This window comes from Procambarus clarkii, chromosome 38, assembly GCF_040958095.1.
Source record: "Procambarus clarkii isolate CNS0578487 chromosome 38, FALCON_Pclarkii_2.0, whole genome shotgun sequence".
Taxonomy (NCBI): domain Eukaryota; kingdom Metazoa; phylum Arthropoda; class Malacostraca; order Decapoda; family Cambaridae; genus Procambarus; species Procambarus clarkii.
In genome coordinates, this window is record NC_091187.1 from 944,920 (window position 1) to 972,889 (window position 27,970).

The 27,970-nt window shown below is 42.7% G+C and overlaps 1 protein-coding gene across 2 annotated transcripts; it reads left to right on the plus strand.

Moving 5' to 3' along the window:
• On the plus strand, nt 1-27,946 carry LOC138372358 (zinc finger protein 708-like). 2 transcript variants are annotated; one of them, XM_069337640.1, is made up of 2 exons: nt 1-1,667; nt 27,609-27,946. In XM_069337640.1, the coding sequence occupies exon 1, from the start codon at nt 234-236 to the stop codon at nt 1,527-1,529; it is 1,296 nt and encodes a 431-aa protein (XP_069193741.1). In that variant the 5' UTR covers nt 1-233; the 3' UTR covers nt 1,530-1,667; nt 27,609-27,946. The 2 variants fall into 2 exon arrangements, with proteins under 2 accessions (XP_069193741.1, XP_069193740.1); XM_069337639.1 differs by having other exon boundaries at nt 1-1,625.
• The last annotated feature ends 24 nt before the right edge of the window (nt 27,947-27,970 follow it).

Sequence of the window (27,970 nt, forward strand, 5' to 3'; positions counted from 1 at the left end):
TGATGAGTGGGTAAACAACCGCCACCATTTTAGCAGCACCTGCCGGTGATGTCCAGCACGAGCATTAAGAGAAAACCTTGACACAAACTGCACCTATCATAAAGAAGAAGCACCACCATTGACCGCCAAGTGCTCACATCAAGTCTAACTCAGAAACAACACTCAAGCCTTGACGCTTCTCCCAACATCCGGGGGAGAAAACCTTCACACAAACTGCACCTGTCATAAAGAAGATGAAGACTCACCAGTGTCCACAGTGTCCGAAGGTATTCACCCGTCCTGGAAATGTGAAACGTCACATGTTAGTGCATTCAGGTGACAAACCTCATGAATGTCCAGAGTGTGGGAACAGATTCAGTCAACGTGGAAGTATGAAGACTCACAGGAGGGTGCATGCGGATGAGAGACCTTTTCAATGTGCCGAGTGTGGCAAAAAATTTAGAGAACGTGGAACTATAATAAGGCACATGTTAGTGCATTCAGGTGACAAACCTCATGAATGTCCAGAGTGTGGGAAGAGATTCAGTCGTCTTAGTGATATGAAGACTCACATGTTAGTACATTCAGGTGACAAGCCTCATGAGTGTCCAGAGTGTGGAAAGAGATTCAGTCGGCATGGACATATGAAGCATCACATGATGGTGCATGCAGATGAGAGACCTTTTCAATGTGCCGAGTGTGGCAAAAAATTTAGAGAACGTAGAACTATAATAGAGCACATGTTAGTGCATTCAGGTGACAAACCTCATGAATGTCCAGAGTGTGGGAAGAGATTCAGTCGTCTTAGTGTTATGAAGACTCACATGTTAGTGCATTCAGGTGACAAGCCTCACGAGTGTCCAGAGTGTGGGAAGAGATTCAGTTGTCTTGGAAATATGAAGGCTCACATGTTAGTGCATTCAGGTGATAAACCTCATGCGTGTCCAGAGTGTGGGAAGAGATTCAGTTGTCTTGGAAATATGAAGGCTCACATGTTAGTGCATTCAGGTGAAAAACCTCATGAGTGTCCAGAGTGTGAGAAGAGATTCACTCGGCGTGGAAATATGAAGAGACACATGTTATTGCATTCAGGTGACAAACCTCACGAGTGTCCAGAGTGTGGGAAGAGATTCAGTCTGCTTGGACATATGAAGAGACACAGGATGATACATGTGGATGAGAGACCTTTTCAGTGTGCCGAGTGTGGCAAAAAATTTAGAGAACGTAGAACTATAATAGAGCACATGTTAGTGCATTCACGTGACAAACCTCATGAATGTCCAGAGTGTGGAAAGAGATTCAGTCATCTTGGAAGTATGAAGACTCACAGGATGGTGCATGCGGATCAGAGACCTTTTCAATGTGCCGAGTGTGGTAAAAAATTTAGAAAACGTGGAACTATAATAAGGCACATGTTAGTGCATTCAGGTGATAAACCTCACGACTGTCCAGAGTGTGGGAAGAGATTCAGTCGTCTTGGAAGTATGAAGAGGCACAAGATGATACATGCAGATAATAGGCTAAACACTTTGAGCGTGAAAGATAATTAAGAGAATGTTGAAGGATAATGAGGCACATAATGGTATATTATCTTACCTTTAATCTAACAGTGTGCTATCACAATGTCAGTTGGATGTTCTTCAGAGGTAATTATATTTTGCTTGAGAAATACACTTCACAATGAAAAGGTAAAGATATGAAGATATTTTATTATATTGTTCTTTTATGAAAGTTAGATGACCAAGCAAGAACTGGAGAAGCTGTCACTAGGAAAACTCAAAATTGCTTATAAGTACTGTATAGAAATATCTCTTTAATTTAGCAAAGGTAAAACAAAGCTTTAAATGTTTTTCTTCATATTTATGTAAATAATGTGCTTCCTTTTTTTCCTTCCCGTGGAAATTTATTTAAAATGTTATATACTCTGTAGCTAAGTTATGGACATTTTTGTTGTAATATTATTTAGCATTGGAGTTGGTGAAGAACACAGTCTGAGATATACTTAAGATGAGACCATTTCATTGGATGGGAAATGTATACTAATCAAGGAATTTTCTCATCAGATTCATATGCAAACTGATGTCCATTTTTTATTTTTTGTTTAGGCTTATTTATGAGTTCCTCTCTTGATTATAAATATTTCACCAAAGAGTTTATTGAAGGCAGACTGGCATTTATAACTGTCAATGAAGTTAATATGAAATTTAAATTTATATTACTCTAAAAATTTATCACTCTAAATTTACCAGAAATTTATTACTCTAGCCTAACTTTATCAGTTATGCTGTAATTGTCTGGGAATAATATTTTACCCGATTTACCTGAGGGATACTAACCCGAGTGGCCTCGATGAGAACAGGAAGTCGTCGGCTTGTTGAAGGCTCCCTTCCCCCCTCCCAGTTTGCCTTCATGATTTTTTCCAGGTATATTTTGAAATTCAGCACAGTTTTGGCAGTTATGGGTTTGGTGGGTCGGCAGTTCCATTGATCAATAACCCTGTGGGTGAAAAAGCCTGATTCAAAGTTATATTAGTCTGATTGGCAATTATTTTATCCTGACTCAATTTATATAAAAAATTATATCAAAGAGATATTTATGCTTGTGGGTTGTGGGTTCTATTACGTCTATCAATGGAGAGTTTCAGATCAGGGTTAGCATTTAGGAACAAGGTTTTGTACTTGTAAATAGCATAAGAGAATGTGTAGAGCGAGTGTATATGTAGCATGTTCAGGGATTTTAAACAGAGAGGTTGGGTGTTGTTTGAAGACAGTTTTATTGTTCTGATAGCAGATTTTTGTTGGGTGATGATGGGTTTGAGGTAGTTTGCAGTGGATGAATGAACCCCATGCATAGATACTGTATGTTGAGATACCACCCCTAATTTACAAAAAAAGCCTCTAGATTTTTAGCTCCAGCCATTGCATTGCTCTACAACAAATTATTTGAACTCTAAACCTTTCCTGATATTTTGAGAAAAAAAGCAAGAGTAACCTTAGTCCATAAAATCAGCAATCTCACTGAAGTCAACAATTATAGACCAATATCAATTCTGCCAATTTTGTCTAAATTATTTTAAAGTTAATTTACACGCAGCCTTACTCCTATTTCTGCCGACCTTTTGCTCGTTCTGATTCTTCCATGGACTTCTTCTATTTTGACGCCCGGGTGCTTGAGGAGGCATACTCATGCACCCGTAGAACTGCAGTACCCGACGTCGAGAGCGAGGGGAACCTTTTATTGTCAATCCCCACTTCGTCACTGAACCCGATCTCGACGGACTGTCGGTTTCTTAAGGTGGCGTTTGTGGGGCGTATACTCACGACGCACCCCTAGGAGGCCCCGACTAGATCGGCGATAGCTTCTTGTTGGGTGTCCTGCCTCTAATTGTGGCTCCATGGTGGGTGTGGGGGCACATTCGTGAGTGAATTCTTCTTTTCGTCAAGATGATAACCCCTGTTTCGGCTGCTTCTGGCTTACCTTCTCAGGCTTGTGGGGTGGGCGACCAAGCCCCCGAGTCGGTCCGTATTGGAAGACCGGGCTCTGTAGCCTCCGCTGCATTGGGCCCCAACCTTGCTCCTCCTTTGGCCTCTCTGACTCCTTCCCCTGGCTCCCCTCCCTCCTCTGTGGTTGGGTTGAGCCCCAAGCCCCCAGTGGTGACTGCCTCGTCCCCTGGCGCGGCTCCTTCTCTCGTTGTAACTACTGCGCCTTTTAACCCCTCTCTCTCTGGGGGTTCTCACCGCCGTCCTCGTCACGGCCGCCCTCGCTCGATTCCTTCCAGTTCTGCTACCTATCAAGCCTTGTTTGGTCCCGCTTCGTGGGCCAAATATTTTGATCTCCTCCCTCTTGATTCTGCGCCTCCTGACGATTTCTCCCTTCATCGACATCTCATTGATTCCGTGGTTGCCTCCATTACTTTCAACCCCACTCGTCTCGGTACACGTGTCGTTGCTGCTCCTTCTCAGGATGCTGCTTCCCGCTTGGCTGCCTTATCCTGCCTTGGCGAGACCCCCGTTCGGGTCTCGAAGAACGCTCAGTTGAATGCCAGTGTTGGCACTATTTTGCTCCCGCCCCATGTTGCAATCGGTGTTCGGGACCTGCGCGACTGCCACGACGATATTCGACATATCCTCGCTGCCCAGGGCCATTCTATTCTCCAGGTGGACACGTTTACTCGTCCCCCTCGTGGTAGTCGCCGTCATCCCCTCCGGGTTGTGAAGATTACCTTTGATGGTAGGACCCTTCCACCCTCTGTCATTCTTGCTGGTGCCAGGTGCTCTGTCCAGGAGTACATTCCTTCTCCTCGGCTCTGCAACAAGTGCTGGAGGTTTGGGCATGGTGCCCTCCGCTGCTCCGGGAATGTCTGTCTCTGTCCTTTGTGTGGTGGCGAAGGTCACTCTAAGTCGGAGTGCACTTCTCCCCAGGCTCGTTGCCTCAACTGCGGTGAGGCCCATCCTACCTTCTCCCGTGCGTGTGTCCATTACAAGCTTGAGGCAGCCGTCCTCAACCTGAAGCACCGGGAGCGTTTATCTTTTCCTGAGGCGAGGCGCCAGGTTCGCCGGCTCCTGCCTTATGCTAATATCTCTTATGCTCGCGTGTTGCGCTCTTCCTCTCCTCGTCCTTCCCGCCTTCCTCAGACTCACAACCGTTTCCGGGCCTTGGACCCTGATGCGCCCACTGCCCCCTCCTCTGTTCCTTTGGGTTCTCTCCCGAAGGATCCTCCTCCTGGTCCTCTGTCTGGGGTTCCCCTTCCTTCTACCCGGTCTGTCGTGTCTTCTGTGTCCTCTTCCTCGTCCCCCTCCGATCCTCCTTCCCATCCTCTTCCTCCATCTATCGGCTCTCCCCACCGCCTGTCGGTGCGGGCGGATGTCCATCGCTCTCCTAACGGCCGTCGTGTGTGCTCTCGTTCAGCTTCTCCTGTTGAGACACTGGAATCCGTTGCCCGGTACGTAGTTGCTGGGACACCGGTCTCTTTAAGTCAGAAGCGTAAGCCTGGCTCCTCTCCTTCCTCTTCCCCGGCGGGTAAGAAGGCTTCGCTTTCTTCCTCAGCTCCTCCTTCTGGCTCTGTTGCTCCTTCCCCTCCCGTTTCAGTGCTTGCGCCCCCTGTTCCTGCTATGGAGGTTTCTTTGGCCCCTGCTTCCCTTTCGGTTGCTGCTCTTGCTGGGGTGCGCTCCCCTCTTTCTACTCCCCCTCCTGCTGCTGCTGTCCTTGACGGCTCCTCTCCGTTGTCTCCTCCTCTTCCTCCTCCTCCTCCTCCTCCTCCTCCTCCTCCTCCGGACCCTGCCCGCCCACCTCTGATCTGTTCTCCCGTTTCCTTCCCTCCGTCTTTGCTCAGTTTACCCATGCCCCCTATCCCTGACTTTGCTGACCCTGATCCCGACCCTGATATTCTTTAATGTGCTCTGTTGCTCTTTCGCCTTTGTTTCTTCCTTGTTCTCTGTTTTTGTCCTTTCTCTTCTCGTCGTTGTCCATTCTTCAATGGAACGTTCGAGGTTATTACGCCAATTTCCTCGAACTCCCACTTCTGACTTCGCGGTTTTCGCCCCTTTGTGTCTGTCTCCAGGAGCCAATGCTTGGTGCTCGTCCTGGTCGTTTTCGTGGCTATTCCTTTCTCTCCCCCCCCCCAGCCATTGCTGGGGCTTCTAATTCTTCTGCTCTCTGGATTCGGGCTGATGTTCCCTTTGTTCTTTTACTTTTTCCTTCGCCTCTCCATTGTTCTGCTGCTCGTATCTTTGTGGGGAAATGGTACACAGTTTGTTCCATTTATCTCCCCCCGAGTGTCCCGCTCTCTCTTCCTGATTTGAAACACCTCCTGGACTCCTTGCCGGAGCCTGTGCTCCTGCTGGGTGACTTCAATTGTCGTCATTCTCTTTGGGGTGACGTTCTGACGAATACCCGGGGTCGCCTCCTTGAGCCATTTCTCCTCTCTTCTTCCCTGTCTCTTCTGAATTCTGGTGAGCCCACTCATTTGGACTCTCGGACTCGCACCCTTTCTTGTCTTGATCTTTCTCTCTGCTCTTCTTCTCTTTACTTAGATTTCACGTGGCGGGTTCTTGATGACCTCCATGGAAGTGATCATTTCCCCATCCTTGTTTCCTTTTTCTCTTTTCGCCCTTCCCTCTCCTTCCCTAGGTGGCAGTTTGCTAAGGCAGACTGGACCCTATTTACCCTCAGTGCTGCTCTCCCTGACCTCTCCCTTCTGCCTCTCTCTCGCGCTCTCCTCCTTTTTCATGACACTGTCTTCAACGCTGCCCTCCGCTCTATTCCTCGCTCTTCCTCTCGGGGTCCTCGGAAGTGCGTTCCCTGGTGGAATGCGGACTGTGCTCGGGCTGTCCGCTGTAAGTGTGCAGCCTGGAAGAGGCACCGCCGTAGGCAGACGACCGATTCTTTTCTTTTCTTTCGGAAAGCGAGTGCGGTGGCCCGTAGGGCCATCCGTACGGCTAAACGTGAATGTTGGGCATCTTATGTCTCAACAATTACGTCCGAGACCCCTCTGGCCCAGATCTGGAAGCGTATCCGCAAGATAGCGGGTAAGTTCGTTCCCAATGTTTCACCGGTCCTTCACCTCCATGATACTCTTGTGGCGGACCCGTTGCAGGTCGCTTCCGAACTGGGTTCCCACTTTTCTTCTGTTAGCTCTGGTCTTCATCTTCCCCAATCTTTCCTTCTTCGTAAACCTGTCCTTGAGTCTCGTCCTTTAGATTTCTGCACTCATCTTCAGCTTCCCTATAATGATCCCTTCTCTCTCTGAACTTCGTTCTGCCCTGGCCCTCTGCGGTTCTACGGCGGCGGGCTCCGATGGTATTCATTATGAGATGCTTCGCCATCTCCCTCCGAGCACGTCTCAGTATTTACTGAGTCTGTATAATCGGATCTGGGAGTCGTCGTCAGTCCCTGAGGACTGGCTCGATGCCGTTGCCCTCCCTGTTCGCAAACCGGGGTCTCTGGGTACTTCCCCTAAGGACTTTCGCCCTATTGCTCTCACAAGTTGTGTCTGCAAACTCTTTGAACGTATGGTTAACGTTCGTCTGATGTGGTTCCTGGAACACCATCACCTCCTCTCCCCTTTTCAATTTGGTTTCCGCAAGTGCCGCAGCACGACAGATGTCCTGGTGAACTTGGAGGTCTATATTCGTACTGCTTTTGCTGCGAAGACCTCCGTTGTTGCCGTCCTTTTTGACCTAGAAAAGGCTTACGACACCACTTGGCGTTATCATATCCTATCTCAACTTCATTCTTTTGGCCTTCGTGGTCATCTCCCTCTCTTTCTCCGCAGCTTCCTCTCTCGTCGTTCCTTTCGGGTGCGCCTTGGTACCGCTCTCTCTCCCTCTTTTCAGCAATACGAAGGTGTGCCCCAGGGTAGTGTTCTGAGCACTACTCTCTTTCTTGTTGCCCTCAATGGTCTTCTTTCCTCTCTTCCTTCTGGTGTCTTCTCCGCTCTCTATGTCGATGATCTTACCCTTTGTTGTCAGGGTGATGATTCACCTCTCCTTCAACGCCGGCTTCAACTTGCGATTGATGCCGTGTCGTCTTGGGCCACAGGTCATGGCTTCAAGTTCTCTACTTCTAAGACTTGTGCCATGACTTTTACGCGGAAACGGGTTGTTCTTCCTCCCTCTTTGTTACTTTATGGTCATCCCCTTGAATACAAAGATTCCGCGAAGCTTTTGGGGTTATTCCTTGACACTCGTTTGTCTTGGTCTCCCCATATCTCTTACCTCCGTGTTGAGTGCTCTAAGGCCCTTACCCTCCTTCGGGTCTTGTCCCATACTTCTTGGGGGGCAGATAGGCGCACTCTCCTTGCTTTACATTCCTCTCTCGTCCTGTCTAAGCTCGATTATGGTTGCCCTGCTTACTCGTCTGTTTCTCCTTCTACTCTTCGCCGTCTTGATGCTTTGCACCATACTGGGTTGCGCCTCAGTTCTGGTGCCTTTCGTTCGACTCCCATCCTTAGCTTATATGTTGACACTGGCTTCCTGTCTCTCCAGGACCGCCGTGATCGCTACTGTCTTCGCTATCTTGCGCGGTCCTTGCAACATCCTTCCTCTCGCCTCTGTCGTGCTTTAACTTTTACCCCTCCTGCGGTTCCTGTTCCTCTTCACCACCTCCCTCTTTCTGTCCGGTTATCTCGCCTACAGGATTCTCTCTCCGTTCGTATTTCTGATGTTTCTCCTCTGTTGTTCCTTCTTTGCCCCCGTGGAGGGTCCCTCTTCCGCAGTATTGTACTTCCTTGACCCGTGTCACTAAAGCTTTTACCCCTCCTACGGTTCTAAAACGCCTTTTCCTCGAGCACTTTTCTTCTCACTCCCGCTCCGTTTCTGTTTTCACCGATGGGTCTAAGTCAGCGGAGGGTGTTGGCTACTCTGTTGTTTTTCCTGATCGCACTTATATGTGTCGCTTGCCTCCGGAGAGTAGCATCTTTACAGCGGAACTTTATGCTATTCTCTATGCTCTTCGTCTCCTGCTTTCTCGTTGTCAGTCTTCCTTTGTGGTTGTTGTTGACTCTCGTAGTGCCCTCATGGCTCTCGGGTCCTTTAATCCGGTTCATCCAGTAGTTGTCGAGATCCAGCATTGGCTGTTTCTCGTTCACAGTAAATTTAAGTCGGTTGAGTTTTGTTGGGTTCCCAGCCATATTGGTGTGTCTTTAAATGAGCGTGCGGATGCTGCCGCCAAGGAAGCTGTCCGCTCTTGTCCCATCTCTCGTAAGGGCATTCCGTATTCCGACTTTTACCCGGTTATCCATTCCTCATTCCTTACCCGTTGGCAGGCTTCTTGGTTGTCTGTTACTGGTAACAAGCTACGTACTCTTAAATGTTGTGTTTCCTCGTGGCCGTCCTCCTTCCACCGTAACCGGCGGTGGGAAACAGCTCTGGCGAGGTTGCGTATTGGCCATACTCGCTTAACCCATGGTCACTTGATGGAGCGCCGCCCTGCTCCTTATTGTCCTAGTTGCATTGTCCCTCTTACGGTCGTGCATGTCCTTCTTGAATGTCCTGACTTCCAGGACGAGCGTGTGTCTTGCTTTCCGACCGCCCCTTGCGGTCACCTGTCCCTCGATAGAATTCTTGGTGACTCGGATACTTTTGATATCGTTCGCCTTATGCGTTTTTGTTCTCGTATTGGCATCCTTGGTGATATTTAGCGCCCTCTGATTATTTTGCATATTTGATGGTGCTACATAGCCTTCCCGGTTTGGTGCCTTCTTTTGATAATTACTTACTTACTCCTATTTATACTTAGTTCTTCCCATAATGGCTTCAGGCCCAAAAAAGGACCAATCATGCCCAGTTAGTATGATTAATTTCATTTATGCAGCCCTTGGAAAACTATTCATTTATTTGTTGACCTACATAAGACGTTTTGACATTGTAAACACATTAACTTTCTTAAATTGCAACATTACGGAGTAAGAGATCACTCCCTCCAATACCTATAATCTTACCTCAGTGACAGGCTCCAGTATGTCTCTGTGAATAATTCCAATTTTCCCACTCTACCCATAAACACTGGTGTCTCACTGGGCAGTAATCTTCACCCTCTCGTCTTTTTCATCTCTCCCTCCCTTTCCAGCTCGTTGCCATCGTGAGGGGGCTTGGTTGGCGGATGCTAGAGTGTGATGCTCCATGGGACAGTGTCCTCTGTCCTTTTGAAGCCTTATGCTCCTGCTGCCTTCTTCACAAATTGTGCTGAATGCTTTTTCCTACTAAGTTTAATTTTTCCTTCCCAATTCTCCTTTTTAATTGCTATTTCCCAGCGACTTTTTGCTATTCTTGATCATTCTTTTAGATGTCGTCTCCTGTTTTGACACTGGGTGTTAGGTGAGGCACAGTCTCTCGCCCATAAAACTGTGGTACCCGAAATTGTTGAGCAAAGGGACACTTTTATTGTCATTCTTTTCCTTCGTTGCTGAGCCCAATCTTGATGGACTGATGGTTCTTAAAGTGGTGATTGCAGGGCATATATCCACGATGCACCCTTAGGGGGGGGGGGCCACATCCTATCGGGTGTCCTATCCTCTAATAGTGGCGCCATGGTGGGTATGGGGGCTTGTTTGTTGATGAAATGATTACCTGTTCATTTACATGCTGATATCTGACACTTATTTTTAACTTCTCAGATGTGGGGTGGGAGACCAGGGCCCCAAGTCGGACTGTGATGGAAAGCCGGGCTCTGTAGCCCCCTGCCACTTTGGTCCCAGACCAAGCAGCTTCGGACTTTCCCTGCTTGATACCCGCTTGATGGTGTTTTGGGAGTTCTTCTAGTCCCCGAGGCCAGGCTTGACTTAAGAGTCTACCAGTCCCGACTATCTCTGCTCCCCTTCTACCTCTGTGGCAGGGTTGACCCCCAAGCTCCCAATGATGACCACCTCATCACATGGAGTGGCTTCATCTCTCATTGTAACAACTGCGCCTTTTACCCCCTCTCTTACTGAGGGTGCTCGGTGCCGTCCTCTCTACAGTCACACTTGCACAATTCCTTCCGGTTCTAATACCTTCCAAGCTTTGTTTGGTCCTGCTACATGGACTAAGTATTTTAATCTTGGTCATGTTAATTCTACTCGTCCTGATGATTTATTCATCCATAAACACCTAGTTGATACCTGGTTGATGGAGTTCTGGGAGTTCTTCTACTCCCCAAGCCCGGCCCGAGGCCAGGTTTGACTTGTGAGCGTTTGGTCCACTAGGCTGTTGCTTGCAGCAGCCCGCAGGCCCACATACCCACCACAGCCCGGTTGGTCCGGCACTCGTTGGAGGAAACTACTTTGTTTCCTCTTGAAGATGTCCACGGTTGTTCCGGCAATATTTCTTATGCTCGCTGGGAGGATGTTGAACAACCATGGACCTCTGATGTTTATATAGTTCTCTCTAATTGTGCCTATGGCACCCCTGCTCTTCACTGGTTGTACAGTACTCTGCATTTCCTACCATATTGTTCATTCCAGTATGTTGTTATTTTACTGTGCAGATTTGGGACCTGGCCCTCCAGTATTTTCCCACTTGTATATTATTTGATATTTCTCCCATCGTCTTTCTAGTGAGTACATTCGGAGAGCTTTCAGATGAACCCAATAATTTAGATGCTTTATCTCGTTTATGTATCCTGTATATGTTTTCTGTACTCCCTCTATTTCAGCAATCTCTCCTGCTCTAAATGGGGAAGTGAGTACTGAGCAGTACTCAAGATGGGACAGCACAAGTGATTTGAAGAGTACAACCATTGTGATGGGATCCCTGGTTTTGAAAGTTCTCGTAATCCATCCTATCATTTTCCTGGCTGCCGCAATATTTGCTTGGTTATGCTCCCTAAAATTTAGGTCATCAGACATCATTATTCCCAAATCCTTTACATGTTTCTTTCCTACTATGGGCAAATCTGATTGTGCTTTGTACCCTGTATTATGTTTAAGGTTCTAATTTTTGCCGTATCTGAGTACCTGTAATTTATCACTTTTAAACATCACGTTATTTTCTGTAGCCCAGTCGAAAACTTTATTAATATCTGCTTGTAGTTTTTCAATATCTTCAGCAGAGGTAATTTTCATGCTGATTTTTGTGTTATCTGGAAAGGATGATACGAAGCTGTGCCTTGTATTTGAGTCTATATCTGATATGAGAATAAGGAAAAGCCATGGTGCAAGGACTATACCTTGAGGTACTGCAGCTTTTAACTGCACTTGGACTCGATTTTATATGATTAACTGTTACTCTCTCTGGTCTATTCGACAGAAAACTGAGTATCCAGCGTCCTACATTACCAGTTATTCCCATTGACCTCATTTTGTGTGCTATCACTTCATGGTCACATTTATCGAATGCCTTTGCGAATCCATGTATACTACATCTGAACTCTGTTTTTCTTCTAATGCCTCAGTGATTTTGTCGTAATGGTCAAGTAGCTGTGAGAGGCATGATCTTCCTGCTCTAAATCCATGTTGGCCTGGATTGTGGAGGTCATTGGTCTCCATGAAACTAGTGACCTGACTCCTGATCACTCTCTCAAATACAGTAATTTTATTATGTGGGACGTTAGTGCAACTGGTCTATAATTCTTTGCCAATGCTTTGCAACCTCCCTTGTGTGGAGGGCCTATGTCTGCTGCTTTAAGCGCATCTGGTATCTTCCCCGTTTCCAAGCTCTTCCTCCACACTATACTGAGTGCCTGTGCTACTGGCACTTTGAATTTCATTATAAATATTGAATTCCATGAGTCTGAACCCGGGGCTGAGTGCATGGGCATATTGTCAGTTTCTCTTTCAAAACCTGCCACGCTCTTGTTGATATCAGTTATATTTACAGGGGTTTGTATATCACGCATAAAGAAGTTGTCCGGATCTTCCACTTTCATGCTGTGTATCGGGGTGCAAAACATGTCCTCATATTGCTTTTTTAGGATTTCACTAATTTCTATGTCATCCTCAGTGTATGAACCTTCACTAGTACGAATAGGTCCAACACTGGTAGTGGTTTTTGCTTTTGATTTAGCATATGCGAAGAAATATTTTGGGTTTTTCTTTATTTCTTGAATTGCTTTCTGTTTTAGTTGCCTTTCGTCAAGTTGATATGAATGCTTCAGTCTCTGTTCGATTTCTTCAATCTCCCTGTTTAAATTATTCCTTCTTTGTATGGAAAGTCGTGTCTGCTTCAGCACTTCTGTTAACTTTTTTCTTCTTCTGTAATGTCGTCTGTGTTCTCTTTCTACGTTGGACCTTGTGTAGGATTTTTATTACTTAAACATTTTCCCATTGAATGTTGTAAGTTCCCTGTTTATTTTCTCCGAGTCTATCCTTTTATTATTAAAATTTAATTTATTGAATAGCCCTTCTCGCTTGTTGTTTCTCTTGGGCCTACTACCGTTATTAATGTTAGTTTGCACTTCAATGAGCTTGTGGTCCGAGTACGTAGTGTCCGAGACAGTAATGTCTCTGATTGGCTCATCACTGTTCGTGAATATGAGGTCCAGCGTGTTCTCATTCCTAGTCGGCTCTGTAATCTGCTGACTGAGCGAGAATTTGTCATAGAATCTCAGTAGTTCTCTGACCTGTGAATGGTTATTTCCAGGTTGATTTCATGCTATAGTATTACTGTTTACTATTCCCTATTGTAATCTGGGTAGATTGAAGTCTCCAAGGAAGATAATATCTGGTACTGGGTTTGCTAGGTTATCAAGGCTATTTTCTATTTTGTGGATCTGCTCAGTGAATTCCTCAACTGTTGCATCTGGCGGTTTGTATATTAGAATAATAATTAGATTTATATTCTCTACCTTGATTCCAAGTACCTCTACCACCTCATTGGTCAAGTTCAGGAGCTCTGTGCATTTCAGCTCCTCTTTAATATACAGACCTACTCCTAACACTTGACCTAATTACTCCTCTGCTTGATTTGGTGGATACCTTTGTCACTTTTAACCCCACCCATACTGGTACACGTGTTGTTGCAGCTCCTTCTCGGGAAGCAGCTGTCCACTTAGCCTCGTTGTCCTGCATTGGGGAGACACCGGTTCGAATATAAAAAAATGCCTGGTTAAATAAATGCCAGGATTGGCACAGTTATTCTTCCATACCATGTAGCGACTGGTGATAAGGAACTTAAAGACTGCCATAATAAACATATCCTTGAGGCCCAAGGCCATTCTATCCTCTATATTAATATGTTACTCGCCCTCCCTCATGGTCGTCGTGGCCAGTCTCTTTGTGTAATGAAAATCACTTTTGATAGGTCCTTTCCATCTTCCGTAACTCTTGGTGCCAGATGCTGTATTCAGGAGTACATCTGCTCTTCTCGCCTCTTCCCTCTGTGGTGTCACCTTGTCATGGTGAGGGGCTCACGTACACCACCCTGGGACTAAAGAGGGTTGTCTTTGACCCCTCTCCTGTCCCCTCTTTGTGTGTTGTACATGCAGTTGGGCACCACGTAGGGGCCTTGTGAGCCAACGAACCGCCCGCTGGAGGGGTAGCCCTGAGTGGATGGCTGGCTGTCCAGGCTGGGGCAATAGGGGGAGTGGGGTCTTTGCACCAGTGTGGGAGAATGGACTATGCAGTAGGACTCCTTGTTAAAAAGGGGGGGAGCACCGCTGGGGACGATGCACCCTTCCTGCACTGGCCCGCGCTCAGCCTCCCTGGCTGCCCTGGTAGGTGGTATCCCTTGGATCCAGGCCCCAAACTTTTAGAAAGACTGCTGCATGGATAATGAAACGACTTCTCTTTCCCAGCCTCATGGGGGGGGGGGGGGTGACCAGGCCCCTGAGTCGGACTGTGTTGGAAGACTGGGCTCTGTAGCCCCCGCTACATTGGGCCCAGACTGGACTACTCCCCCGCTCCCCTTCCTCTTCTGTGATTGGGTCGAGCCCCAAGCCCCCTGTGGGGCGTGGGGAACAACACGAGGAGAAATATTAGAAACATGAACGGAAAGAGAATCCTGTAAGTAAGATAACCAGACAGAAAGAGGGAGGTGGTGAAGAGGAACAGGAACCGCAGGAGGGGTAAAAGTTAAAGCACGACAGAGGAGAGAGGAAGGATGTTGCAAGGACCGCGCAAGATAGCAAAGACAGTAGTGATCATGGTGGTCCTGGAGAGATAGGAAGCCAGTGTCAACATACAAGAAGAGGATGGGAGTCAAACGAAGGGCACCAGGAATGAGGCGCAACCCAGTATGGTGCAAAGCATCAAGATGGCGAAGAGTAGAAGGAGAAGCAGACAAGTAAGCAGGGCAACCATAATCGAGCTTAGACAGGACGAGAGAGGAATGTAAAGCGAGGAGAGTGCGCCATCCGCTCCCCAAGAAGTATGGGACAATACCTGAAGGAGGGTAAGGGCCTTAGAGTACTCAACACGGAGGTAAGAGATATGGGGAGACCAAGACAAACGAGTTACCTGGTTGATACCTGGTTGATGGGGTTCTGGGAGTTCTTCTACTCCCCAAGCCCGGCCCGAGGCCAGGCTTGACTTGTGAGAGTTTGGTCCACTAGGCTGTTGCTTGGAGCGGCCCGCAGGCCCACATACCCACCACAGCCCGGTTGGTCCGGCACTCCTTGGAGGAATAAATCTAGTTTTCTCTTGAAGATGTCCACGGTTGTTCCGGCAATATTTCTTATACTCGCTGGGAGGACGTTGAACAACCGCGGACCTCTGATGTGTCAAAGAATAACCCCAAAAGCTTCGCGGAATCTTTGTACTCCAGGGATGACCATAAAGTGACAAAGAGGGACGAAAAACGATCCGTTTCTGAGTAAAAGTCATGGCACAAGTCTTGGTAGTAGAGAACTTGAAGCCATGATCGGTGGCCCAAGACGACACGACATCAGTCGCAAGTTGAAGCCAGCGTTGAAAGAGAGGCAAATCATCACCCTGAGAGCAAAGGGTAAGATCATCGACATACAGAGCAGAGATGTCCGAAGGAAGAGAGGAAAGAAGACCATTGAAGGCAACCAGAAAAAGAATAAGAACATAAGAAGAACATAAGAACAAAGGTAACTGCAGAAGGCCTATTGGCCCATACGAGACAGCTCCTGTCTATAACCACCCAATCCAACTTGTCCAACCCGCGCTTGAAACAATCGAGGAACCCCACCTCCACCACGTTACGCGGTAATTGGTTCCACAAATCAACAACCCTGTTACCGAACCAGTATTTACCCAAGTCTTTCCTAAATCTAAACTTATCATACTGAGGTATAATAAGTTTAGTGAGGTATTTAGACAACGTTTTGTGCCAGAGATAAGGGCAACAGGTTAAGGGTTTGCTATCCAGGAGCTGGTATTGGTGATATTGTTGGAAACATGAAAGATATTATGAAGGGAAATGGGAACAAACCCATTGTTTGTATTAGTGCAGGGGGTAATGATGTTGGGCGAGTTAGGAGTGAGGAACTAATACAGAGATTCAAGACAGCAATAGAATTAGTTAGGAGCAAGGGAGGAATCCCGATCATATGTGGCATTCTTCCAAGAAAGGGAGTGGGAAATTAATGGATGTCGAGGGCACTTGGTGTCAATTGCCGGCTGGAAAGATATTGCAAATCTAATGCAATATCTTTCATAGACAACTGGGGACACTTCTATGGAAGAAATGAAATGTATGCTCGGGATGGGGTGCATCTATCGAGGGCTGGGGTTGTTGCTGTTGCGAACTCGTTGGAACCAGTGGTTAGAGGTGTTTGGGTTTAAACTGTTAGTAGATAGTGGTATGGGAATTGATTTGGAGGAAGGAGGTAATAAAAGTATGTGTTTGTGGGAGAAAGGAATTGGCAAAATGATCAGGGAAATTGAAGGGCCTCAAAATAACAATTCACTTAGGGTATATTACACTAACAGTAGAAGTCTAAGAAATAAAATAAACGAATTAAATGCTCTTGTCTGCACAGAAAAAATAGATATTATCGCGCTTACTGAAACGTGGATGAATGTAGAAAATAGAGAACTATTAGCTGAATATCAAATAAATGGATTTAAACTATTTCACACAGATATATTAGACGAGGAGGGGGAGTAGCCATATATGTTAGGGACAATTTGAAATGTAATCTCAAAGAGGGAATCAAATCTGAGCCACACACAGAAGCTATTTGGATAGAATTAAACGAAAAAGCAAATAATAGTATAATAGGAGTTATATATAGGCCACCAAATTTAGACAGAATGGAAGCAAAGCATCTATGGGATGAAATATCTAGAGCATCTAGATCTAGCAGTATTTATGTCATGGGTGACTTTAATTTTAGTGGAATAAACTGGTTGAACAAAACAGGGAATAATGAAGCAGAAGATTTTCAAGAATTAATTGATGATTGCTTTCTTACGCAAGACATAAAGGAACCAACGCGGGAAAATAATATTTTAGATTTAGTGTTAACTAACAGGGAAACTCAAATGAAGGACATCGAAATAGGGAGTGAGCTAGGGAACAGTGATCATAAAGAAATCAGATTTAGCATAGAATGGAATAGATCTGTAGGAGAAAACTATGTTAAAGTACCTGATTTTCGAAAAGCTAATTTCAATAACCTAAGAAATTTATTGGGTCAAATAGATTGGAAAGTCTTGGGTGTGGGGTGTGGGCCGGTCTTGGAGCTGGACGTGGGCCCAGCGATGGGTGACGTAAAAGGGGTTTTCGATGTGATCTCAAAATATAACCTATTTAAGAATATTCTAGGTGAGGCCCAGGAACATAGTATACCATATAAATTGAATAGATCGAATACTACTGATCCAAAGTGGATAACAAAGGATCTGAAGAACCTTATAGGTAAAAAGAGAGCGTGGTACAAAAGGATTAAGAATGGGGAAGTCAGTTTAGAACAGGAATTCATACAACTGGTTAGAAATACTAAAAAGGAGATAAGGAAAGCAAAAAGAAACTATGAAAGGATAGGTCCATTAAAAACTGAGACAGGTCAAATAACAGATAATGATAGAGATGAGTAGTATTTTTAATAAATATTTTATATCTGTATTTACTAAAGAGAAACTTAACAATATGCCTTGAGCCGAACAAGTCTATGAGGGTGGGGACGAGGACAGGTTGACTAGTTTAGCAGTTACCAGGGAGGATGTAATTAAACAAATAGTTAAACTCAAACCAAACAAATCCCCAGGGCCGGATGAAGTGTTTGCCAGGGTGCTTAAAGAGTGCAAAGAGGAGCTTTCCGAGCCACTGTCTACCATATTTAACAAATCAATAGAGTTAGGTAAAGTGCCAGAGTTATGGAAAGTTGCTAATGTGGTACCAATTTTTAAGAAAGGAGATAGATCACTTGCGTCAAACTATCGACCAATTAGCCTAACGTCTATTGTGGGAAAGTTACTTGAATCGATAATTGCAAATAAAATTCGTCTTCATCTTGAAAAACACAAATTAATAAATGAGTCGCAACATGGTTTTACAAATGGCCGTTCATGTTTAACAAATTTGCTATCTTTTTATTCCAGCATAGTTGAGGCAGTTGATAGTGGTAAGGATTGTGATGTTGTGTACCTTGACTTTAGCAAAGCTTTTGATACAGTGCCACATGAAAGACTGATTAAAAAAAAAAAGGCTCATGGTATTGGAGGTGCTATATTAAGTTGGATTAGGGGATGGCTATTCCAAAGAAAACAGAGAGTATAAATGGGGTTAAGTCAGAGTGGGAAAGTGTTTTAAGTGGAGTGCCTCAGGGCTTTGTCCTGGGACCTCTGTTGTTTATAATATATATCAATGATTTAGATTCAGGTTTGAGTAGCAACATTTGCAAATTTGCCGATGATACAAAAATTGGCAGGGAAATTAACACGGAAGAAGACTCACTATCACTTCAAGTTGATCTAAATAAGGTTTTGAAATGGTCAAAGGATTGGCAGAAGCAGTTTAATGCTGATAGATATAAAGTTTTGAGGCTAGGTAATGATGATAGAGTTACAAGATACGAGCTAGATGATGTTGAGATTGCGAAGTCGAATTGCAAAGGGATCTGGGAGTTATGATAAGTAAGAATTTAAAACAAAAGGGTCAATGCATATATGTTCGTAATAAGGCAAATAGGACACTGGGATTTATTAATCGAAGCGTTAGTGACAAGACACCTGGTGTGGTTCTTCAGTTATATCTTGCTCTGGTTAGGCCCCATTTAGATTATGCAGTTCAGTTTTGGTCGCCTTACTATAGAAGGGATATAAATTCACTTGAACGTGTCCAGCGTAGGATGACTAAGTTAATTCCCCAAATTAGAAATCTTTCATATGAAGAAAGATTAACAAAGCTTAAATTGCATTCACTGGAAAGGCGAAGAGTTAGGGGTGACATGATAGTGGTTTACAAGTGGATGAATGGACATAACAAAGGAGATATTAATAGGGTTATAAAAGTATCAACACAAGACAGAACACCCAGTAGGTTCTTCTTTTCCATTGGGTCATCCCTTGCAAATGATATTTCATCTTCCAGTACTGATGTTAAGGACTATCTTACAGGTAACTATCCCCAGTTTCTGTACCCAAAGCCTACTAACTCGACTGACGTCAATGAGATAATCCTTTCCCTTAAAACCAAGTCTAGTGCCCTTGAGGAGATACTAACTTTAATTTACAAAAAAGCCTCCAGATCTTTAGCCCCTGCTATTGCATTGCTCTTCAACAAGTCACTTGAACTCCAAACCTTTCCAGATATTCTAAAAAAAAGCGAGAGTAACCCTTGTCCACAATTGTGGTGATCTCACAAATGTTAACAACAACAGACCTATATTAATCCTACCTAACTTATCAAAAATATTTGAAAAACTAATCTACAAGCAGCTTTACTCTTATCTAGCCAAACACAATATACTTAGCTCTTGTCAATATGGCTTCAGACCCCCAAAAAGCATTAACGATGCACTTATTAGTATGATTAACTTGATTCATGCAGCTCTTGATATAAGTGAGTTCCCTGTTGGGTTATTTGTGGACCTGCGTAAGGCTTTTGACACTGTCAACCACCAAAACCTTCTTCTTAAATTACATCATTATGGAGTCAGAGGACACTCCCTGCAATACCTCAAATCTTACCTTACTGACAGGCTCCAGTATGTTTCTGTGAATAATACAATTTCTCCCACCTTACTTATCAACATTGGTGTTCCTCAGGGTAGCATACTTGGCCCCTCTTCTCTTTCTCATCTACATTAGTGGCCTTCCAAATGCCTCCCAACACCTCAAGCCAATTCTATTTGCTGACGACACAACCTTCATTTACTCCAGTCCTGACCCCCTTGCTCTAAATGTCACAGTAAATACTGAGCTAAATAAAGTCCATCCTTGGCTAACTGCCAAGAAACTCACCCTTAACATTGACAAAACTCTCTATATTCTGTTTGGCAATAAATCCTCTAGTCAAATAAATCTAAAAATAAACAATACCCAAATTTGTAACAAATTAGATGGCAAGTTCCTTGGCGTTCTCATTGACCACGAGCTGAATTTCCAGGGACACATTCTAAATATATCAAAAAAAGTTTCAAAAACTGTTGGCATTCTTTCTAAGATCAGATATTATGTACCCCGCCCTGCCCTGGTTACTCTCTATTACTCCCTCATACAATACAATAAAATACAATACAATTCAATTTTATTTAGGTAAGGTACATACATACAATAAATATTTACAAGGATTGTTTGACTTATAGGTAGAGCTAGTACATACAATGCCTAAAGCCACTATTACGCAAAGCGTTTCGGGCATGATAAACTTAAATGACAAGCTTAATACTAATTGAGCATAATGAAATGAATGAAAACATAGATGAAAAAGCAGCACCAATACAATTATGTCGACAAACAGCGCTCTTTAAAGAAAAAAACAGACATTGGTTGACAATAGAAGGGTAAGGTAGGTTACAGGGAATTTATTAGGTATAGCTTCGCTTTTAACTTAAACTGGTTGAGAGAGGTACAGTCTTTAACATGGTTGGGAAGGTCATTCCACATTCTGGGCCCCTTGATTTGTAGAGCATTTCTAGTTTGATTAAGTCGTACTCTAGGAATATCAAAACTGTATTTTTTTTCTGGTGTGATGCTCATGGGTTCTGATACAACCTTCTATGAAGTTTTTGAGATCAGGATTGGCATTATAGTTTAGCGTTTTATATATGTATAATACACATGAGAGAATGTGCAGTGACTTAATGTCTAACATATTCAGAGATTTAAGTAGGGGTACCGAGTGATGTCTGGGGCCAGAATTGGATATTGTCCTAATAGCAGCTTTGTGTTGAGTAATTAGAGGACGTAAGTGATTTTGGGTAGTAGAGCCCCAAGCACAAATACCATAGTTGAGATATGGATAGATAAGGGAGCAATAGAGAGTCACCAGGGCAGGGCGTGGTACATAATATCTGATCTTAGAGAGAATGCCCACAGTTTTTGAAACTTTTTTTCATATGTTTAGAATGTGTCCCTGGAAATTAAGCTTGTGGTCAATGAGAATGCCAAGGAATTTGCCATCTAATTTGTTACAAATTTGGGTATTGTTTATTTTGAGATTTATTTGATTAGAGGATTTATTGCCAAACAGAATATAGAAGGTTTTGTCAATGTTAAGGGTGAGTTTGTTGGCAGTTAGCCACAGATAGACTTTATTTAGCTCAGTATTTACTGTGGCATTTAGAGCAAGGGGATCAGGACTGGAGTAAATGAAGGTTGTGTCGTCAGCAAATAGAATTGGTTTGAGGTGTTGGGAGGCATTTGGAAGGTCATTAATGTAGATGAAAAAGAGGAAAGGGCCAAGTATGCTGCCCTGGGGAACACCAATGTTGATGGGTAGGGTGGGAGAAATTGTATTATTCACAGAAACATATTGGAGCCTGTCAGTAAGGTAGGATTTGAGGTATTGTAGGGAGTGTCCTCTGACTCCATAATGATGTAATTGAAGAAGAAGGTTTTGGTGGTTGACAGTGTCAAAAGCTTTACGCAGGTCCACAAACAACCCAACAGGGAACTCATTTTTATCAAGAGCTGTATGAATCGAGTTAAGCATACTAATAAGTGCATCGTTAGTGCTTTTTTTGGGTCTGAAGCCATATTGGCAAGGGCTAAGTATATTGAGTTTGGCTAGATATGAGTAAAGCTGCTTATAGATTAGTTTTTCAAAATTTTTTGACAAGTTTGGCAGGATAGATATAGGTCTGTAGTTGTTAACATCTGTGAGATTACCACATTTGTGGACAGGCGTTACTCTCGCTTTTTTTAGAATATCTGGGAAGATTTGGAGTTCAAGTGACTTGTTGAAGAGCAAAGCAATAGCAGGGGCTAAAGATCTGGAGGCTTTTTTCTAAATTAAAGTTGGTATCTCCTCAAGGGCACCAGACTTGGTTTTAAGGGAAAGGATTATCTCATTGACGTCAGTGGAATTAATAGGCTTTAGGTACAGAGACTGTGGATAGTTACCTGAAAGATAGTCATTAATGTCTGTACTGGAAGATGGAATATCATTTGCAAGGGATGAACCAATGGAAGAGAAGAACCTATTGAACTCAATAGCAGAATCAGAGGCTGAAAGCTGACCATCGTTATTAGACAGGAGAGTCGGTTTGTTATTTAAAGACTTCTTTGATCCCAATATTTGAGAAATTGTTCTCCAAGTTTGTTTAATGTTGCTCTTTATTTGGGTAAATTTATCTTCGTAGTATTTAGTTTTGGCTCGTCTAATTATCTTAGACAGCAATAATGAGTAATTCTTTGAGAATTCTTTGGAGACAATTCCTAACCTATACTTCTTCTCAAGGTCATGTTTTTTATTATTAGATTTAAGTATTCCCTTTGTAAGCCAGGGATTGTTAAGCCTTTTGGTTGTGACTTGTTTTGTAAGCATAGGACAGTGGGTATTATAAAGGCTAAGAGTTTTTTGAAGAAAAGATTGAACTGCTAGGTTGATGTCCACTATGTTACCTAACTCGGACTCTCAGTTGACATTATCAGCAGCAGTTATAAAATTGTCTATAGCAGTTTCATTGTGTAGTCTAAAACGTATCACTCTTGACTCAAGAGGTGGTTTGCTAATGTTAGTTAAGAGAAATGTGGGGTAATGATCTGTAGTGCTATCGGTGATTATACCTGAAGTAAGCGGAGAGGTTATGTTTGTCCAGATGTGATCGAGCGTCGTGGCAGTGCTATCAGTGATTCTAGTAGGTCTAGTGATTAAGGGTATGAGGAAGCAGGAATTCATACAGTTGAGGAAGCTAACAGCAGTGGGGTGTTCAGGCTCGCAGAGGTCAATATTAAAGTCCCCTGCGATAATTAGGTGGTTTTTGTTCAGTCTGTTATCAAGTATTAGATTTCTAAGGTTTGAGTTGAATTCGGACACATCAGTGTTAGGAATTCTATAAACTGCACCCACAGTCAGGACAGACTCGGCACCCTTGACTCTGAAGCTGGCGAAGATATACTCCCCATAGCAGTCTCTGGTTCTAATTTCTTTTAAGCATGTTAGTTCTTGGTGGTAGTAAAGAGCAGTGCCACCACCTCTCTGAAGTTGACGACAGTTGTGAATTGCTAAATAGTTAGGCATGTTAAAGAGCTAAGAAGTATCCTCTTTCAACCATGTTTCAGTAAGTATAATAAAAGAGAATTTGTTGTCAATAGCTTCAATCAAGGCACTAACATCATCGAAGTGTTTACCTAGGGATCTAACGTTCAAATTGATTACAGAGATATTGTGATTATGAGTTAATACATTGTTTACATCATGTGCTGCAAAATATCTGCAATTTAGATCATTAAAGTGATAATTGTCATAGATAGTGGATTAGAGGTTAAGTTCAGGGTCTATACTTGTCTGCATAGAAAAAGCTGATTGCAGGAAAAACAAGGGAAGAAAGGCAAATAACAAGGTAGAAATAAGCTATAAAAAAGGGAAAAAGATGTACACAATACAGAACAAAGCAAACTCAAGAGGGGCTTACAGGGGTACAATGGAGTAAGGGAGTATGGCTAGGCTAGGCAACCTAGGTAATAAATGAGATTAACGAAAAAACATATAAACATGGACTATACAAAACACAAGATATAGAAATACAAAACTAAAATATAAACAAGACTAAGCAATACAAAAACAAATTGAGCAAAAATGAAAAATGAGGTAGATTGCTTACAAGTACTCTCAGGTACACTGTAAGTAACAATTTGCAATTTGAGATGCAGGCAAAGCCAGGGGTACAATGGAGTAAGGGAGCATGGAGATCCATCATCTATCCATATCTTAACTATGGTATTTGTGCTTGGGGTTCTACTACCCAAAATCATTTACGTCCTCTAATTACTCAACACAAAGCTTATATTAGGACAATATCCAACTCTGGCCCTAGACATCACTCGGTACCCCTACTCAAATCTCTGAATATGTTAGACATTAAGTCACTGCACATTCTCTCATGTGTATTATACATATATAAAACGCTGAACTGTAATGCCAATCCTGACCTCAAAAGCTTCATTGAAGGTTGTAACAGAACCCATGAGCACCACACCAGAAATAAATACAGTTTTGATATTCTAAGAGTACGACTTAATCAAACTAGAAATGCTCTACAAATCAAGGGACCCAGAATGTGGAATGACCTTCCCAACCATGTTAAAGACTGTACCTCTCTCAACCAGTTTAAGATAAAAACGAAGCACTACCTAATAAATTCTCTGTAACCTACCTTACCCCTCTATTGTCAACCCATGTTTTTTTTTTTTTTTTTTAAACAAAGCTGTTTGTCGACCTTATTGTATTTGTGCTGCTTTTTTAGCCATGTTCCCCTCTTTTATCTCTACTTTTATTTGTTCTCAACACATTTTATTCTTTATACCCAATTAGTATTAAGCTTTGGTCATTAATGTTTTACCTGCCCGAAACGCTTTGCATAATAGTGGCTTTAGGCATTGTATGTACTAGCTCCATGTATAAATCCATCAATCTTTGTAAAATCTCTTGTATGTATGTACCTTACCTAAATAAACATTTATTTATTTATTTATTATTTTTTCTGTAGGACAAGAGCTGGAACTTATCATCATTAAATTCCACATATTTTTTCTGTAGTCCATTGAAAGACGTGATTTACGTGTGATTGGAGGTTTGCTGTGTTCTCTATGTTGTTTACTCTCATAAAAATCATAGTGTCATGTACAAAGGATGAGACAGTGTTATAGATTGTTTCCTAGTCCATATCTGATATGAGGATGAGAAAATGTACTGAAGCAAGCACAGTATCCTGGGAGAGGGAGACACGGTTGATGGTCTGGATTTTATTTTGTTGACTATTACACATTGGGTTCTGTTAGTCGGGAAATTGTAGATCCATCTACCTATTTTTCCGGTAATTCCTTTTGCACTCATTTTGTGTGCAAATAGCATCATTGTCACATTTGTCGAAGGCTTTTGCGAAATCTTTGTAAATTATATGAGCGTTTTGCTTGTCTTCATGCTATCTAAGGCCATGTCATAGTTGTCCGGTAATTGTGATAGCAAGAGCACTCTGTTTTAAAACCATTTTGTCCAGGGTTATGGAGATGCTGTGATTCCATGTGTTTTGTGATCTTATTTCTTAGCACTCTCTCAAAGATTTTTTATGTTGAGTGATGTCAGTGCTATTGGTCTGTAATTCTTTTCCTCTGCCTTATTTCCTCCTTTATGGAGTGGTGCTATGTCTGCTGATTTTAGAAGGTCAGGGATAACGCGAGTGTCTAGGCTTTGCCTCCAAAGAATGTGAAGGGCCGGCGACAGTGTTTTTTACAGTTCTTGATGAATATGGAGTTCCAAGAATCAGGGCCTGGTGCAAAGTGCATAAGCATACTGTCTACGGCTTCTTCAAAATCCAGTGGGAGATAGGGTGACATAAGATATATGATTTGATGTTGGCATCACGTCCATGAAAATCATGGATGTCAATCTTTAGGGTGTGTAGTGGCTCATTTCAAACAGTCATACTGATTCCGAAGTATTTTGCTCATTTCTTTTTTGTCATCTGTGAAAGTTCTATCTCTGTCACAAGGGCCTGATACTAGATGTCATTTTTGATGACACGACACTATAGGATACAGGATGACACGAAGCTGTGACTAGTATTTTTGTCCATATCCGAGATTAGAATGAGAAATAGCAGCGGTGCAAGGATTGTGCCTTGGGGGTACAGAACTTTTCACTGCACTTGGGCTTGATCTTATTTGATCGACTGTCTCACACTGCATTGTGTTTGACAAAGTTGAAATTCCAACGCCCCACTTTACCCGTTATTCCCATTGATTTCATTTTATGGGTTATCACTCCCATTTTATGCTCCATGGTCACATTTGTAGAATGCCTTTACAAAGTCTGTGTACACAACATCTGCATTTTGCTTTTCTTCTAAGACTTCTGTTATTATGTCACAGTAGTTGAGTAACTGTGACAAACAAGATCTTCCCACTCTAAATCCATGTTGTCCTGGGTTGTGTAGTTCATTATTTTCCATCAAACTAAAAGTTTGATTCCTAATTACTCACTCATAAACTTTATTATGTGTTAAGTTAGTGCAACTGGTTTATATTTTTTGCCAAAGCTTTACTACCTTCCTTGTGCAGAGGAGTTATATATGCTGATTTAGGTGCTGCTGGTATCTCCCCTGTATCCAGGCTCTTTTTCCATATTATATTGAGTACTCATGCTACTGGTACTTTATATTTCTTTATGAATATTAAATTCCACGAGTCTGGACCAGGGACTGAGTGCACGGGCATGTTGTCAATTTCTCTTTCAAAGTCTTACAAGTTCATGTTAATACCTGTTATATTATCTGCAGCTTGGATGTCATTCATAAAGAAGCTGTTTGGATCTTCAACTTTCATGTTGTTTATTCGGGTGCTAAACAGTCTCATACTGGCATTTTATCTCTTGTATAGCTTTTCGTTTCAATTCCATTTCCTCACTAATATGATCACTTCAACGTCTGCTCTATTCATAGAATTATTTCTTCGATCTCTGTTTAGATTTATTTTCCTTTCAAAAGACAGTCGTGTCTGTTTAAGCATTTCCATTATATTTTCCTTCTGTATAATCGTCTGCGTGTTCTCTTTCTAGAGTGATCCTCTTTCTGACCCTCCTCACAGGCATGTGCTTTAAGCAGATCTAGTATGCTTCAGCTGTCAGTGGAGCTATTCCCTGTGTGAAAGTTTTGTCGCTTAAGATGGTTTCCCAATGAATGTTTCCAAGGTCTATATTTATTTCTTCCCAGTCGATCCTCTTATTGTTGAATTTGAATTGATTGAATAAGTCTTGTAGCTTGTTGGTTATGTTGGACTTACTACTGTTATTAATGTTAGTTTGCACTTCAATGAGCTTACAGTGTGAGTGTGTAGAATCTGAGATTGTAATGTGTCTGATTAGTCTGGTGAGTAACGGTTGTGGTGTCAGTGTAGCCAAAAGTTTTGTTGTGTTTTAAATTATTTTTAATTATAAACAGTTTGTTAGGGTGTGCTAGAGGTACACTTTACTTCACATTTGACTTTTACACTAGAATATGAGCTCATTTTGGACATTGTCAAGATGAGTGTTTATTTACCATAACTGTTGTTGTTGTCTACCTTACATGGTACAAGCAGGTGAGTTGTGGAGTTCATTTACATAATTGTGTGTTAGACTTGAGACCAAATAGATCTTTTGGATGTAATTTGATTCATTTGTTAAGAGCATGTGGTGGCACACTATACAGTAATTTATTTATTTATTATTATTTATTTATTATTATTTATTTATTTATTATTATTTATTTATTCATTATTATTTATTTATTTATTATTATTTATTTATTATTATTTATTTATTATTTAATGTAAGTTTGCCTCGGGTAATAAATAACAGTGATCATCATTACCCGGTTTAGGTCACATCCATCATTACGATGGTGTTTCAGGCCATCCTCCAAAGGTTTCACAATGTCAAGAAAACAGTCAATTTCAATTAGTCTCTCCTACCCTACCAGAGGCTCCAAAACAGAAAATGGGACAGTACATCACTTTCTCCAGTCGCTTTAATTTTTTAGTACATTTTTTGGCCTTGTGTGATGCATATGAGCGAAAAGTGACATGCTTTTTCAGAGGACAGTTTAAGTATTTACTCAGAGTAGATAGAATATTATAGAGAATCTTTTTTGTTTCTCTTTGGCAGGAACACCACTTGAATATGGCGCTGCTTGTATGGGTGTGGCGGCGAAGTGATCTGGCCGCAGCGGTGCGACCCATCGTGGCTGTACTGATTTACGGGCTGGATGATCCCAGAAGCACCTTAGTCGGACCTTAGCGTGCATCTTAGCCCGGACACAAGTTCGAACCCTCATTACGGCCCTTGTGGATTTGTTCATTAAATGTATCATGATATTGTGATTTCGTTATCACAAGTAATGTTCTTTTCCTTAAAGAATGTATTCCATGATTTGTATACAGATAAAGGTTTCATTGATAACAGTTGTGTACCTCAACTTGTCTTGATAATAAACAATAAAAGTATATTTGTGTTTAAAAACTTATTAT